The 16,727-nt window shown below is 49.0% G+C and overlaps 1 protein-coding gene across 7 annotated transcripts in view; it reads left to right on the top strand.

Annotated features, from left to right (window-relative positions):
* PUM1 (pumilio RNA binding family member 1) overlaps positions 1-15,120 on the top strand; it is a 63,030-nt gene extending 47,910 nt beyond the window's left edge. For 5 of the 7 annotated variants that reach the window (XM_083879535.1, XM_083879534.1, XM_083879533.1 and 2 more), the window contains 7 exons: positions 689-818; positions 1,656-1,790; positions 3,264-3,401; positions 5,563-5,688; positions 6,648-6,769; positions 8,676-8,868; positions 13,101-15,120. In XM_083879535.1, coding sequence (XP_083735661.1) covers positions 689-818; positions 1,656-1,790; positions 3,264-3,401; positions 5,563-5,688; positions 6,648-6,769; positions 8,676-8,868; positions 13,101-13,232 — 976 coding nt within the window. In that variant the 3' untranslated portion in view covers positions 13,233-15,120. The remainder of the gene's footprint in view (positions 1-688; positions 819-1,655; positions 1,791-3,263; positions 3,402-5,562; positions 5,689-6,647; positions 6,770-8,675; positions 8,869-13,100) is intronic. The other 2 variants (XM_083879537.1, XM_083879536.1) reach the window with 1 other exon arrangement.
* Positions 15,121-16,727: the final 1,607 nt, after the last annotated feature.

Raw genomic sequence — 16,727 nt, 5'->3', positions numbered from 1 at the left:
AAAAGCCAAGCCAGTGTCACACTCAGAATCCCCAAGGACTGTCCAGTCCCATTTGTGGTCCTGCCCAGACACCACAACAATCCTTGTGCACGCCCTGTTCCCTTGTCCCATGAGGCCCATCCCTGCCTTGTCCCCTTATCCCTGTCCCTGCCTTGTCCCCTTATCCCCGTCCCTGCCTTGTTCCCTTATCCCTATCCATGCCCTGGTCCCTTATCCCTATCCCTGTGCATGCTGAGAGCATTGTCTGAGGCTGAGGACAAGTGCTGGCAGCAGGAATTCCTCCTCAAAAGGAGTTTCCCTGTTTGTGGTTTGCTCACTCATCCCTCTGGCACAGCTTCACTCATTGTAAAATCCAGCTGGACAGAGGATTTGCTGTGTTATTCCATTGAGATCTGCTTTGCCTGGAATGAGGATTCCAGAGTGTGGAATGGACCTCATGGCTGTGGCCCCCTGAGCTGGATAAATCATCCTTGTTTGCCAGAGCTTTGCAAGTTGTGGATCACTGAAATGTCTTAAATTTGAATATTTAACTCATCATGGGACACTCAGGTTAATGAAAGTGCTTCATCTTCACAGCACAATAAATAGGATTGTTGATGGTGGTTCCTGGAACACAGGGGTGAGGCTTTGGGAAGGGGTTTGAATGACCAGATGTGCCCGTGGCATCACTCCAAGGCCTGTTTTCCAGGTTTATTCAGCTGAAACTGGAGCGTGCCACCCCAGCAGAGCGTCAGCTGGTGTTCAACGAGATCCTGCAGGCAGCCTACCAGCTCATGGTGGATGTCTTTGGGAATTATGTCATCCAGAAGTTCTTCGAGGTGAGTCTGCCCTCCCCTGCAGCTCCTCCTGAGGTTCCTGCTGCCCTGAGGTGTGGGATGACCCTAAAATCCCTGCCTTGAGGATAAAATCATGGATAACTGTCAGCACTGCCCCCATCTCCTCCCCACAAGCTGTTGGATTATTCCTGATGGGGTGACTGAGGGGTGGGGCTCAGATTCCTCTGAAAAGTAACACTCTGAGGAGCAAAATGTGTCGGGATAAACAGCAAAGTGTGCAGGAGATGGGAATTTCCAGTGGAAAGTGGAAAGGGGTTGGGATGAGCTGAGCCTTAAGGTCCCTTCCAGCCCAAACTCTGGTGTTCTGTGAGGGACAGATCCAGCCAAACCTGCCCAGGGTGCTGAGCTGTGCTCCTGGGTTTAGGAATAAAGGACAAACTCCTCCAGTAACAGCAGCTGCTGGAAGAGTGTTTTGTCCCTCCACACTGGGCTGGTCCTTCATTAGGGGTTCCTGGTGCTTGTGCCCAGCAATTGAGGATCAGAGTCACAGAATCTCCTGAGCTGGAAGGGACCCACAGGGATCAAATCCAACCCCTGGCCCTGCCCAGACATCCCAACGAGCCCACCCTGTGCATGCCTGAGGTGTGGAACTCTGGCAGCCCTGTGGCTGTGACCTGCCCGGGCTTGGTGGCCTGTCTGGTGTCACTTTGGTGGCTCCAGGGTGTGCCAGGCAGACACAGAACACATCTGGCCGTCCCTCTCCCATGGGGTTGATCCTTCACCTCTCTCAATGAGCAGCTGCTGTCCCCAGGGTGGGAGGGCAGTGGCAGAGGCCAGGGGAGGGCTGTGCCCTGGCAGTGAGGGCCTGTCCTGTCCCAGTTTGGCAGCCTGGAGCAGAAGCTGGCGCTGGCAGAGCGCATCCGCGGGCACGTCCTGTCGCTGGCCCTGCAGATGTACGGCTGCAGAGTCATCCAGAAGGCCCTGGAGTTCATCCCCCCAGACCAGCAGGTAATTGTAAGTTTCAATTTTAACTTTCTTCTTGATGTTTTGACGTTCCTTGTGCCTGGTGTTGCCCCGGTTTGGTTCCTGGCATGTTTGTGGTGCTCCTTGTGCGTGACGAGTCTGTGCCGCCGTCCTTGGTTTGTCATTGTCACCTCCTTGTCCCCCCTCCCTGGCCATGGAGCTGCTGCTCTGTTAATTCCCTGGAATGCAGATGATGTGTGTAGGGAAAACTGAAAACGAGGGTGAATTAAAAGAGATTTTTAAATCCCTTGAAGGAAAAGTTTTGCCTTTAATATTCACCAAGTGTTTGCTATGTGGGTCAACATCCCGCGCTCCTGCAGGGAGATGGATGAGGAATTGTGGCTTTGGAGAGATGTGGCTGATAGCCCCACTCAGAGCTCATTAATAAAGCACTCCCTCAAGGCTTTTAGGAACAATGAATTGAGAGGAAAGATACTCTGGGCAGGCTGGCTGGGGAAGGGTTGGGAATGGTTGTAACAGGAATCTCAATGTAGGTTAGGAAATGAAAAAGATGAAAGAGATTTTAGGAGTGGTCCTTCCCTTCAGGCTGGGCCTGAGCCAAGTGTGTCAGCAGGGCAGTGCCTGGGCTCCAGCTCTGCTGCTCCAAGGATTTGCTGTCTCCTCCAGGGTGGCAATTTTGAGTATTTAGTGCTCCCAAAATTCCTGGGTTTGATTCAGGTGTAAAACTGAACTCACCCAGATTTTATCAGAGCATTAAAGTGCCCCAAAGTGTCATTTCTGTTTGTGAGTGGAGCTTCCACCCTGTTTATGGGGTACATCAGTCATGTGTAAACTTCATTAATTCCTTCATTATCACTTGTGTAAAATCCCAGCAAGTTCTGAGCCCAGAGCTGACCCTGATACACAAAGGGTTTGTGAACTTTGTGCATTTTAGATTTGCTTCTCTTTGAGGGGAGCAGAGAGGAAAATGGGGGAAAGCTGTGGCTCAGTCAGGATTTCCTTAATTTGGATTCTTGGAAAAGGATGCTCATCAAGAACAAGAGCTTGATCTTCCCAGAATCCCAGGATGGATTTGGGTTGGAATGAGAATCCCAGGATGGATTGGGTTGAAATTAGAATTCCAGGATGGTTTGGAATGAGAATTCCAGGATGGTTTTGGGTTGGAATGAGAACCCCAGGGTTGGAATGAGAATTCCAGGATGGTTTTAGGTTGGAATGAGAACCCCAGGGTTAGAATGAGAATTCCAGGATGGTTTTGGGTTGGAATGAGAATCCTGGGATGGTTTGGGTGGGAATGGAGCTCCAATCTCCTGTTCCAGGCCCCCTCCCACCAGTCCAGGCTGTTAACAGGATATCAGAACAGGACTTTCCCTGCTGCTTTCTGTCTCCAGCAAAGCCTCATCTCCTGAGTGAGCCCCCCTCCCTCCTGTGCCATTCCCAGCTGTGCCCTCTGCTCCAGGGGATGCTGGTGGTGCTTTCTGTTTGTGCTCTGTCCCCCCGTAGAACGAGATGGTTCGGGAGCTGGACGGGCACGTCCTCAAGTGCGTCAAGGACCAGAACGGGAACCACGTGGTGCAGAAATGCATCGAGTGTGTGCAGCCCCAGTCCCTGCAGTTCATCATCGACGCCTTCAAGGGGCAGGTGAGGCTCTGCCCAGCTCCTCTTCCCTGCAGGGAGCAGCCTCGGGGTGGCTGAGGCTGCAGCTTTTGAGAATTCCCAATTTTAGCAACGAGGTTGGTGCAGCCACGTGGGAGAGTCCACAAACTCCTTGGTCACGTCCTTGTTGTCGTTTCTGGGTGTTTCTGTCAGAGTAAAACCTCCCTGAACGAGTCTGTTCTCCTGGAGTATTGAGTATTTTTGAGTGATGAGGGAAAACAAGGCTCTCCCTAATCCATCTTCCCACTGAAGGTGAAGAGTTTTGTGCTGCTGAGGTACTTTAGTCATGTCTAAACTTCATTAATTCCTTAATTAATCACCTCACTTGTGTAAAATCCCAGCAAGTTGTGAGCCCAGAGCTGATCCCCTTTTAGATAACCCAAAGAATTGGTGAACTTGATGCATTTTAGATTTGTTTCTCTTTGAGGAGAGCAGAGGGGAAAATGGGGGAGGCCCAGGAAAGCAAAGTGTCATTCTGATCCCTGTCTGTGCAGGTGGCTTAGAGAAATGCTGATTCCCAAGGGCCTCGGAGCAGGGAAAAAACAGGAGTTTCATCTAGAAATGGGCAATTGGCCTCGACTCCCTTCATTTCTTGCTTTTTTATTGGTGTCCTCTCCTGAATTGATGTCCTGGGTATCAGTTGTATCTGGTTTTACTCTGCCACAGTACAAAACGCTGCTTTTTGGGTGTTCCCAGCCTCAGTTTAATTGGCTTTGCAGGGACACTCTGAAGTTTTGAGGACTTTCCCCAGGGATTGAGCACAGCCAGGGGCTGTTACAGCAGGAACCAGGAGCTGGCAGTCCTGGGGAAGTGAGGATTGGGTTGGTTGGGTCAAAACAGGCAGAATTCTGGCTGGGAACTTGCTCCTCATTAGAGTTTAGGTTTGGATTTTCCACTGGGAGTTGGGGAAGGCAGAAACATCTCTGGGAGCTCAGCTGATGGCACTGACATCTCCTTGACCACTTGTCCCAGTTTCATCTGAACCTTCACATGGCAGATTAAACTCAGCACCTCCAGATGATTTTTCTGCAGTTAATTGCACTCCAAGCCCTGTTTCCCTGCAGGGTTTTACTCACCAGTTATTAAAAAATGCGTGACTGTTGATTTAAACTTCAGTGCTTGCATTTGCTGCTGTTGTCAAATCAAAGCAACTTAACAGGACTTTGTGCTTCAGACAGAAAAAGGGAGCAGCAATAACAAAATGTGTCATGTTCTCACCCACAGATCTGCTAATCCATTAGAAATGAGAAAGATTCTTTGTTGTCACTTCTCCTAAGCACTGCTAAGGCTTTTAAACAAATCCAAGCAGTTGAGGGAAATCCTTTGCTGGGCATTTTTAACTTCTCTGGCCCCACAGCATTTCTTAAATAGCTCAAAATTCATACTGGAATTATTTGGGGAAAATAGCCAAGCTTCCAGCAATGCTTGGGTGTCCCAGGGGATTTTTTTTTTTTTATGAATCAAGAGGTTTTACCATTTATTTTTCATGGATGGGTGTGAGGAATGTGAGGCTTCCCCAGGTAGGGATGGGATGTGCCTGATGAGTCACAATAGGACACGAAATAAAGATGTTTGACTCCAGTCAGGAGGCAGCAGAAATCAGAAGGTTTATTTACAATTCATCCAGCCCTTTTATGCTAAAAAGTCAAATTATTGGTTCATAGTTCTGACACCTGTCCCCATGGCTGAATAACAGAAATAGCAAACAACACCTGTTTTTATGGGAAAGGAATATTGTTCACACAAGGGAAAAAGAAAAACTTGAAAAGTTTCCCTTGGGGGAAAAGCTCAGAAAATATCAAGCCCACACTGGTGGGTGTTTACAGGTGCTGCTGCCTGGAGCTCTGGCAGGTCTGTGGGATTCCCAAGGGCCTCTGGCAGGTCTGTGGGGTTCCCAAGGGCTCCTGGCAGGTCTGTGGGGTTCCCAAGGGCTCCTGGCAGGTCTGTGGGGCTCCCAAGGGCTCCTGGCAGGTCTGTGGGGCTCCCAAGGGCTCCTGGCAGGTCTGTGGGGTTCCCAAGGGCTCCTGGCAGGTCTGTGGGATCCCCAAGGGCTCCTGGCAGGTCTGTGGGGCTCCCAAGGACTCCTGGCAGGTCTGTGGGATCCCCAAGGACTAACAGGACGTCTCTCCCCGTGCTCTCCCCGCAGGTGTTTGCCCTGTCCACGCACCCGTACGGCTGCAGGGTGATCCAGAGGATCCTGGAGCACTGCCTGCCCGAGCAGACCCTGCCCATCCTGGAGGAGCTGCACCAGCACACGGAGCAGCTGGTGCAGGTCAGTGTGGAGGGGCTGCAGCGTCCCCACGTCACTGCTGGGTGCTGGGACAGCTCCTGAGAGCCCCTGGGGGGACATTCCCCACCTGGGACAGCTCCTGAGAGCCCCTGGGGGGGCATTCCCCACCTGGGACAGCTCCTGAGAGCCCCTGGGGGCACATTCCCACCTGGAAAAGGAAGGGAGTGAGCACAACAGGCAGGAATTTTGTCAAGTCCAGAGGGTGGCAGGGGTGTTGTCACCTCCCTTTCTGAGGAGGCCCCATGTCCTGGATGCCAAGGGCTGGTTACTCCAAGGAAAAGGAGGTGCCAAGTCATTGGAATTCCTAAAAAGAGTTGATTCTGTGCTCACCCCCCTCCTGGCTGCCCTCCCTGCAGTCCTCAGGAGGATCTGTGTGCCAGGGTTTTGCACTAAAGCACCAAACCCATTTCTGATCCAGTTCCCAAATTCCCACTCAGATCCCAAGGCACAGGCTGGGGTGAATTCTGAGCTGTTCCCAGGTCCTGTGTGCTCATTGTGGGAGGTGGGCAGAGGCTGGGGATGAGCATCAGGCTGTGCCTCTGGTACCCTGAACTGGGAAATAATTATCCTGTGCTCTGAGAATTCCCAAATTCAGAACAATATCCCATAGCCAGACCCACAGTACACCCCTCCAGGACATGGGATTTGCACCTGGAGAGAGGGGGAAAAACCTGGGAATAAGCAGAATATTGACATTTCCTGTGCAAAGACACCATTTTGAGCTCAATAAATAATACCATTTCTACAAAAATGCATCATTTCACCCCCTGGCACCACCCTAGAATGCACATTTTTACAGAAATAAAAAATATCGAGCTGATTCGTACAATAAATATTAGAATTAATCTTTTAACTCTGAATGCACTTTGGGAATCAGTTTGCTGGGAATGCTTCTAGTCCATTTGTGCCCCTTTTTGAGCCCTGCTGCTGTCCCTCCCCAGGACCAGTACGGGAATTATGTTATCCAGCACGTCCTGGAGCACGGCCGGCCCGAGGACAAGAGCAAGATCGTGGCAGAAATCAGAGGCAACGTGCTCGTCTTGAGTCAACATAAATTTGCCAGGTAGGAATTCTTTCCTTAAATTCTCCCCTTTTGAGAGTGTGGACACGTGGAAGAGCTGTAGAAGGTTTAGAGAGTGGGTGTAGAGGAGTTAAAATGACTTTTGCTGCTTTAAAAAATGTTATTTATAACATTTATTAACTTTATTATTAACTCAGGTGTGTCAGCCAGTCTGTCATGGAGATGTGGGAGAGTAGTTCTGATCCAAACTCCTGAATTTAACCAGGAATTCTTGTGTGTTTTTGGTTTATCTGATTTATTTTCACGGGTTTTTAAGTTGTCACTACCCCTTGGAAAACAAGAACATTCTCTGCCCTGTGGTGCTGTGTCCATCCAGGGGGGATTTGGGAAATAAATCAGTGCAGCATCAAATCCATCCCACTTTTCCCAGAGGAATTTCCACTCACATCATCATTCCCAGCTTTTTGCTTTGAGTCCCACCCCAGGAACCCTCCCAGGGGGAGCTGCAGCATTCCCAGGGATGAGAGGGGCAGAACCCCGGTGTTTGTGGCTGTCAGGACAAAGCAGAGCTTCCCATGTCTGTGAATCCCTGCAATTCCAGCCCTTGGGACAGGAAGGCTGAGCTCTTTGAAGGCTAAAATCCCCCTTCCTCTGATGAGGACACGAGAGAAGTGGAGCATTAATGAGAATTAGGGGAGCGTGGTCTTCACGTTGATATTTCAGGTTCTCCCTCCTGCTTTGCCTGGCTCGTTTTTCCCCAAGTTCTTTCCAGCTGGAGCATTAATTAGTGGAGGGTCCCCTGAGCTGAGCAAAGCCTGTGGGTGATGCTGTGAGTCAGGCAGGGCTGTGGGATGAGCCCAGTCCCCTTTCCTGTACCCTACTTCTGCCTCTCCAGAGAGATCAGGCTGCTCATTAATATATTCAGGAATTTTGGGAATCCTCTGCTTGGCTGAGATTTCTCATTCCTGAACGAGAATTTCTGTGTTGTTGTAACCTTGGGTGTCCATTCCCACCGTGTTCAGTGTGGAACATTCCACATTTCCAGTGTGGAAAAAACCAAACCAAACAACACAACTCTTGGTTTCTCTGTTGTGAGGGTGGGCCCTGAGCTCACAGAGCTACACAAACTGGGGTGAAATGGGAACTGGTCCAGTTCCCAAATTCCCACGGAGATCCCAGGGCACAGATTGGGGTGAAATGGGAACTGGTCCAGTCCCCAAATTCCCACTGAGATCCCAATCCTGTGTGACGTTGCTGAGCTCTGCCAGCCCCTCTCTGTCCTCACTGTCCTACCCTTGCAGCAGCACAGGAGGTGTCCTTGGGGCTGGATGAAAAGCTCTGAGGAGACATTCCCTGCCCAGTTCCCTGCTCCAATCCCAGTTCCCTACTCTATTCTCAGTTCCCATTCCCAGTTCCCTGCTCCGTTCCCATTCCCAGTTCCCATTCTCAGTCCCCATTCCCATCCCCATTCCCATTCCCCATTCTTAGTTCCCATTCCCCATTCCCAGTTCCCATTCCCAGTTCCCTGCTCTATTCCCAGTTCTCTGCTCCATTCCCAGTTCCCATTCCCAGTTCTCTGCTCCATTCTCATTTCCCTGTTCTTATTCCCAGTTTCCATTCCCAGTTCCCTGTTCTCATTCCTAGTTCCCTGCTCTCTTCTCAGTTCCCATTCCCAGTTTTCTGCTCCATTCCCATTTCCCTGTTCCTATTCCCAGTTTCCATTCCCCATTCCCCCATTCCTGTTTCCCATTCCCTACTCCATTCCCAGTTCCCATTTCCCCATTCCCATTCTCCATCCCCATTCCTCATTCTTATTTCCCAGTCCCATTCCCCATTCTTAGTTCCCATACCCATTCTCCATTCCCAGTTCCCATTCCCATTTCCCTGCTCCATTCCCCACTCCCATCCCATCCCATCCCTCCCATCCCTAACTCCTGTGCCGTTGCAGTAACGTGGTGGAGAAGTGTGTGACGCACGCGTCGCGCACGGAGCGCGCCATGCTCATCGACGAGGTGTGCACCATGAACGACGGCCCCCACAGTGCCTTATACACCATGATGAAGGACCAGTACGCCAACTACGTGGTGCAGAAGATGATCGACGTGGCCGAGCCCGCCCAGAGGAAGATTGTCATGCACAAGGTGAGCCCCGAGCTGCCCCTGCTGATGGGGAGGGTGGGAGATGGAAAAGCCAGGGATCCCAATAATAAGAGAGGGTTGGACTGAGACAGACACAGATACGACCAATATGGTTAATCCTACAAAGTCCCTCTATTTCATCTAAAATGGCAGGTTATATACTCTTTCAGAGGTTATGTACTCTTTCAGATAGTTTACAAATACAGACACATTTTCATTGCCACCCAGCAGAGGAAAAAATGTAAACACACATTGTTTGGTTCACCCTTAAGGTGGCTCACACCTGTATATTAACAATTCTATTCAGTGACCTTCAACACCCTGTTATCTTTCCCAAACACCTTAATATCTAATTCTAACTGAGCCACAACTAACTGAGAAATTTTTTGCTGTGTCACAGGCCTTGGGCCCCAATTTAGGCCTCAGTCAAGGTAGTTCAATATCTATATATATGAATCATGTTTACTTTTCCTAAGAAATTCAGCAACAAGATGGGAATGACAGGATGGTTTGGGTTGGGAAGGACCTGGGAGCTCAGTCTGTTCCACCCCAGGGACACCTCCCAGTGTCCCCAATGTCCAGCCTGGCCTTGGGCACTCCAGGGATCCAGGGGCAGCCACAGCTGCTCTGGCAATTCCAGCCCAGGGAACAATTCCCAGTTCCCAATCTCCCATCCAGCCCTGCCCTGGGCACTGGGATCCATTCCCTGTGTCCTGTCCCTCCATCCCTTGTCCCCAGTCCCTCTGCAGCTCTCCTGGAGCCCCTTTAGGCCCTGCCAGGGGCTCTCAGCTCTCCCTGGAGCTTCTCCTCTCCCCCAGCTCTCCCAGCCTGGCTCCAGAGGGGCTGGAGCAGCTCCAGGGGCTCCTCTGGGCTCTCCAGCAGCTCCAGCTCCTTCCCGTGCTGGGAACACACCCCATGGTGTGGGGGGATCTGGCCTGGATTGCTCGGGAAGGGGTGAGGAAGAGGAGCCTGGAAAGAGTCTCTGGGGGCTCTGGAAACCCAAACTCTGCTCCCAGCCCTGGAGCAGCTCCGTGGATTCCTCTGGACTCTGCAGCAGCTCCAGGTGCTGCTGATGTTGAGGCCCAGGGAACAATTCCTTCCCAATACTCCATCAATCTCTGTCCAAGTGAAGCCATTCCCCCTTGTCCTGTCACTCCATTCCCGTGCCACAAATCCCTCTCCAGCTTTCTGGAGAGCTGGAGCTGCCCCTGGGATGGAGCTGCAGCTGCTGCTGCTGCCAGCAGTGCCCGTGTCCCAGTGACCCAGTTCTGCACGGAGCAGGCGCCGCTGTGAGCTGCACTGCACAGGGCCTGCAGCCCAGAGCTGGGGACAGGGACAGGAGCCACCAGGCCTGGGCTGGGCCCCCTGCCCTGCCTGTGTCTCCTTCTCTGTCCCTCTCTGTCCCTCTGGCTCTGTGGGCTGTGCCCTCTGCCTGTGTCCCCATGTGTCTCCTTGATTTTGTCTTCCTGTCTGTGTCCCTTGGGCTGTGTCCCTCTCTGTCCCTGTGGGCTGTGTCCCATGGGCTCTATCCTCCCGGCTCTGTCCCTCTTGCTCAGTCCCTGTGGGCTCTGTCCCCCTGCCTGTGTCCCTCTGAATCCTTCTGACTGTTTCTGTGTCCCTCTGAATCCCTCTGACTGTCCCTGTGTCCCTCTGAATCGCTGTGACTGTCCCTGTGTCCCTCTCCCTGTAGCTGTGACCCTCAGGCTGTGTCTCACTGTGTCCCTGTGGCCATGTCCCTGCTGGATCTGTCCCTCTGGCTGTCCCCCTCTGCCTGTGTCCCCGTGCCTGTGTCCCTGTCCCTGTGTCCCTGTTGCTGTCCCTGTCCCTGTGTCCCTGCCTGTCCCTCCCAAGGCCACTGGCCACGCTGGTGCCACCTCCGAGCCCACAGCCATTAATCAAATCCTCAGTTTCTCACATTTAAATGAATTTTGCTGTGACACTTCCCAGAATCCCAGGTTCATGAGGCTGGAAAATCCCTCCAAGGGCACCGAGCCCAGGCTGTGCCCTGTCCCCACCTTGTCCCCACCTTGTCCCCACCTTGTCCCCACCTTGTCCCCAGCAGAGCCCCGAGTGCCACCCCCAGGAGTTCCTGGGACACCTCCAGGGATGGGGACTCCAAACTTTTCCATGAAAAAACTCCTCCTGCTGTCCTGAATGTCCATGGTTCAGCATTTCCCTGTTTGAATGCACAACCATCCCAGGAATTCATGTTTATCCAGAATTAAGACATTTGAGTTGAAATCTGCCTGGCTGCCATCCCCAGGGCCCTGTGCCTGCTGCTGCAAGGGCAGGGAGCTCTGCAGACAGGGAATATCTTCATTTTCCTGCTCTTAAAGGTCACATTTGCAGGGCTTTGAAATGGAAAATAACAGCCTTTAAATGGGGGTGGGACTGAGGGGATTTTCATTTTCCTCAGTGACATTTTTTGGGGGTTACTTGATGAAAAATCCCAGGTACAGCCAGAGGAATGAAATCCTGACTGACCCCAGGCACAGAAAAGCTGAGATTTATTTCTTTTGAATAACGTCAGCTATTCAAATGCTAATAAAGCATTTTTATTATTGTATTTAAGCATCCTTGACTAAACCAGACTGATTTTTTTCTGTAAGAAATGGGAATTTCTGTGAGGGGGCTGCTTTGTCCTCCACGTGTGTGGAATCAACACAAACAGCTGGAATAATCCTCTGGAATGTTCATTTTTAGGTTTAGGAGTCACTCAGAGTAATTTTTTTAACCCCAAATCTATTTTAGACCACAAAAAATGCTAAAGATAAATTAAATAAAGATACCTGGCAAGGGATACACCCAATTTATCTGTGGCAGAAATGCCCTGGATTTGTTAATCCTTAACAGAAAGTTGTGTATTTAAAAAAAAAAAAAAAAAAAAAAAAAAAAAAAAAAAAAAAAAAAACCAGAAACAAATTTGTTCCTGACATTTCTTCCTTTTTTTTCCCTGTTGAGCAAAGCCTTTGGAATAAAATGCAAATTAGATTATCAGTGGGGCTGTCAGAAATAGCTCAGGGTTGACAGCTAAATGGGCCTGAGTGAGTGTGATGGGAGCTGTGGGATGATCCCAGGCTGCAGAAAAGCCTGGAAAAATGGAGCCTGCAGGAATGGCTGGGGATTGGGGGTTAAAAACGGGATTTTATTTCAGTTTTTATTTTAAAATAGGAAATCGAGAAGGGATTTGAACAGTAAAGGGGTGAAGGGGGACAGGGAAGGGTTGGAGTTGGGGGTTCAGTGCTCCCTTTGCTGGGCACAGGGATCATTCCTGCTGGGAATGGGGAGCCCCTGGATCTGTAATTTTGGAATGTGGCTCCTGGGGGTGGAGCTGGAGTTTGGGGACTGGGGGCTGAGCCAGGAGCAGTTTGGGGTCAGTTCCCTGGTTCTGGTCAGGGATGGGACGTGGCCACTCTTGGAGCCCTTCTCCTGACAGCTTTTCCCAGTTTTTCCTGACAACTTTTCCCAACTTTCCCTGATTTTTCCTGATGACTATTCCTGATTTTTCTTGACTTTTCCTGACCACTTTTCCTGACTTTTCCTGATGACTTTTCTTGATGACTTTCCCTGGCTTTTCCTGCTTTTCCTGATGACTTTCCCTGACCACTTTTCCTGACATCTTTTCCTGCCTTTTCCTGACCATTTTTCCTGACTTTTCCTGATGACTTTTCCCTGCCTTTCCCTGCCCTTCCCTGCCTTGACTTTCCCTGATGATTTTTCCTGACTTTCCCTGACAACTTTTCCCAACTTTCCCTGATTTCTCCTGATGACTTTTCCTGATTTTTCCCTGACTTTCCCCAACTTTTCCTGACTGTTCCTGATGATTTTCCCTGCCTTTCCCTGACCACCTTCCCTGACAACTTTTCCCAATTTTTCCTGACAACTTTTCCCAACTTTCCCTGACTTTCCCTGATGACTTTTCCTGACCTTCCCTGACATTTCCTGAATGTCTTTTCCCAATTCTTCCTGGTGACTTTTTCCTGACTTTCCCTGACCACTCTCCTTGACTCTCCTTGACTCCCTTGACTTTCCCTGACTTTTCCTGATTTTCCTGCTTTCCCTGACTTTTCCTAATGACTTCCCCTGATTTTTCCTGCCTTTTCCTGACCACTTTCCCTGACAACTTTCCCCAATTTTTCCTGATAACTTCTCCCAACTTCCCCTGATAACTTTCCCTGACTTTTCCCAACTTTTCCTGATTTCCCTGACCACTTTTCCTTCTTTTCCTCCCCCAGATCCGGCCCCACATCGCCACCCTGCGCAAATACACCTACGGGAAGCACATCCTGGCCAAGCTGGAGAAATATTACATGAAGAACGGGGTGGATTTGGGGCCCATCTGTGGCCCCCCCAACGGCATCATCTGAGCAGGATCCCCCTCCCAGAGCCACTCCAGGAACCCACAACAATCCACCCTCCACGGTTGCTTCAAAAATAAAAATTAAAAAAAAAAAAAGAGAGAAAAAAAATAATAATAATAATATACAAACAAAACAAAACCCACAAAAAAAAAAAAAAAAAACAACAACAAGCAAAGAAAAGAAAAGCAGAAAAAAAAAACAGACAAAAAAAAAAAGAGATAAGCCTTTGTAAATTTCTTTAATTTTATTATGCATAACATGTACTAATTATTTTTTTTAATTAACTAATTGCCCTGCTGTTTTACTGGTGTATAGAATTCTTGTACATAGGTCTCAGATGTACATGGAAGGCCACGTTATTTTTTTTTTTTTTTTTTTTTTTTGTTCACTGTTGTATCTATATTCCAAATGTGGGAGGCTTTTCAGGGTGGTTGGTTTTGAAGACAACAAACAAACAAACAAAACAGGAAAAAAAAAACCCAAACAAAACCCCATTTTTAATTCATTCATTTTATTTTTTGCAAATACCTTTTTTTTGGGGTTTTTTTTTAACCTCCTTTTAGCCCAAAAAATCAACGAGAAATTGGGATTTTAGTTCTGGCAAAGAGAAAAATTCAACTTGCTAAAGTTTGGTTTTAAACAAAGACACCAAAATTCCATTTTTGGGACTTTTTAACAACTTTATTTCTATTTTAATTGTGACAAACGCTGAAGGAGGGAGCTTTTAGCTGGACTTTTGAGCAAACACACCCAGAGATGAATTTTAAAGCAGAGGATTTTTTGGGATTATTATTTTTTATTTTTAACTCCCCACTCCTCTGTTCACCTGGAGAGACACAAAATTGATTATTTAGCATGAGGAAAAAAAAACAAAAAAAAAAAAATAAAAATCCAACTCAGCTTTGGTCTTGCTTCTATAAATATATAGTGTATACTTGGTGTAGACTTTACATATATAAAAATTTGTAGTATTTTCTTGTTTTGATGTCTGATCTGTATCTATAATGTACCCTAGTAGTGGAACATACTTCTGACTGTACAATTGTACATTTGTAAACCTCTGTAATGTAAATGTGGAGAAGTTTGAATCGACATTAAAAAAAAAAAAAAACCACAACAAAATAAAACAAAACCCCGTTTTTTTGGTAAGAAAACAGGAAAAAAAAAAAGGATTTAGATAAAAAAAAAAAAAAGAAACCAAACCTGTGCATTTCAGTGTATATTCACACCTTTTATGGTCGTAGCATATAGTGTTGTATATTGTAAATTGTAATTTCAACCAGAAGTAAATTTTTTTTTTTTTTTCTTTTGAAGGAAATGTTCTCTCTTTATACAGCCTCTAGTTAATGTTTAAAAACAAAACAAAAAACACAAAAAAAAAAAAAGAAGAAAAACTGCTTGGTTTTATTTGTCACCTAGTCGGACGGTAGAGATCCTTTCTAAATGTTCTACAGGCCTGATTCAGTTCCAAATAGTGATTTTTTTATTTTATTTTTATTTTATTTCGGAATCTTACAAAGTAACGTTTTTGCTTCTTTTTTTGTGACAGTAAGAAACGGAAAAACATAAAAAAAAATTTAAAAAGTGCAAAAGTACAGCCCCCTCCCCTTAATTTTCCTTACAATCAGAGCCCCCCCCCCCCTTTTCACCTTGTAAAGTGTGAATCACCTTCTCCCCCCCCTTTTTTTGTACAGAAGATGAAAACTGTATTTTGCATTTTGTCTACTTGTAAGTGAATGTAACATACTGTCAATTTTTTCCTCGTTTGAATATAGAATTGTAACACTACACGGTGTACATTTACAGAGCCTTGTGTATATTTCCAATGAAACTTTTTTGCAAGCACACTTGTAACCATATGTGTATAATTAACAAACCTGTGTATTGCTTCTTGCCTGGGCGACTATTTTTTGTAACTCTTGTGTAGAATTTGTCTCCTAAGAAAAAAAAAAAAAACCGACGGTGTGATTCTTTATTTTGAAAAAAATACAGAACTTTGGAATCTGGTCTCTTCCCCCCCCCCTTTTCGGGTTTTCAAGTGGAGTCTTTGGGGTGGAGGTTTGGGGTTTCAGTCTCCGGGGGGAGGACACAGGGAAGGGGTTTGGAGTTGTTTTTCATGGAATAATTGAATTTAAAGTTTCAATCCAGGGGCAGGACACAGGGAAGGGCTGGAACTGTGCTCGTGGAATAATTGGAGTTTGGAGTTTCAGTCCAGGGGTAGGACACAGGGAAGGGTTTGGAGCTCTGTTTTTTCATGGAATAATTGAGTTTAAAGCTTCAGTCCAGGGACAGGACACAGAGAAGGGTTTGGAGTTGTTTTTCATGGAATAATTGAATTTAAAGCTTCAGTCCAGGGGTAGGACACAGAGAAGGGTTTGGAGCTCTGTTTTCCATGGTAAAATTGGAGTTTAAAGCTTCAGTCCAGGGGCAGGACACAGGGAAGGGCTGGAACTGTGCTCATGGAATAACTGGAGTTTGGAGCTTCAATCCAGGGATAGGACACAGGGAAATGTTGGAGCTGTGGTTTTCATGGAATAATTGAGTTTAAAGCTTCAGTCCAGGGGTAGGACACAGGGAAGAGCTGGAGCTGTGCTTTTTATGGCATAAAGCATTAAATGGGTGTGGGAAAATTGAATATGAGCTCAGCGGGGTGACAGGGGGGACACGGCCCGGGCTGGGCACGGCTGGGACCCCCTGGGACAGCCCTGTCCCATCCAGGACACCAGGGGACAAGAGGGGACATCAGGGGACACGAGGGGACCGGAGCTGCTGCAGCAAGGTCAAGGACAAGGACAAGGACAAGCCCAGCCCCTCCCGTGGGCTCCACAGACCCCCCGAGCCCCCCGGGGTGTCCCCCGTCCCTCGGTCCCTGCAGTGGCGGCGGCGGCCACGGGGGGGCGCCACAGCCCCGGCAACGCGCCCGGCCCGGGCTGGGAGCGGGACCCTGAGCCTGGGGACAGAAACCCTGCCTGGGGACACCATCCCTGCCTGGGGACACCATCCCTGCCTGGGGACACCCCCTGCACCGAGACCCTCAGTGTGGGGACACCATCCGAGCCTGGGGACAACACCCGGGCCTGGGGACAAAAACCCTGCCTGGGGACACCCCCGGCACCGGGACCCCTGTCCTCCCCATCTACCCCAGACCCCTCCATCTGTCCCCCAAGGTCCCCCCATCTCTCCCAGATCCCCCATCTGTCCCCCCAAGGTCCCCCCATCCACTCCAGGATCTACCCCCAGGTCTCCTCCATCTGCTCCCCAAGGTCCCCCCCATGTGCCCCAGGTCCCCCCATCTCTCCCAGGTCCTCCCAATCTACCCCAGACCCCCCATCTGTCCCATCTCTCCCCAAGCCCCTGCCCATCCACTCCAGGACCCCCAGTCTACCCCAAGGTCCCCCCATCTGTCCCAGGTCCCTCCATCTGCCCTTCAAGGTCCCCTCCCTGTTTACCCCAGGTGCCCAAATCTGTCCCAGGTCCCCCCATCTCTTCCAGGTCCTTCCC

Source organism: Zosterops lateralis (genome assembly GCF_965231275.1).
Source record: "Zosterops lateralis genome assembly, chromosome: 28".
NCBI lineage: Eukaryota > Metazoa > Chordata > Aves > Passeriformes > Zosteropidae > Zosterops > Zosterops lateralis.
Note: the sequence above shows the minus strand (reverse complement) of the source record. Positions and strands in the feature narration are given on the sequence as shown.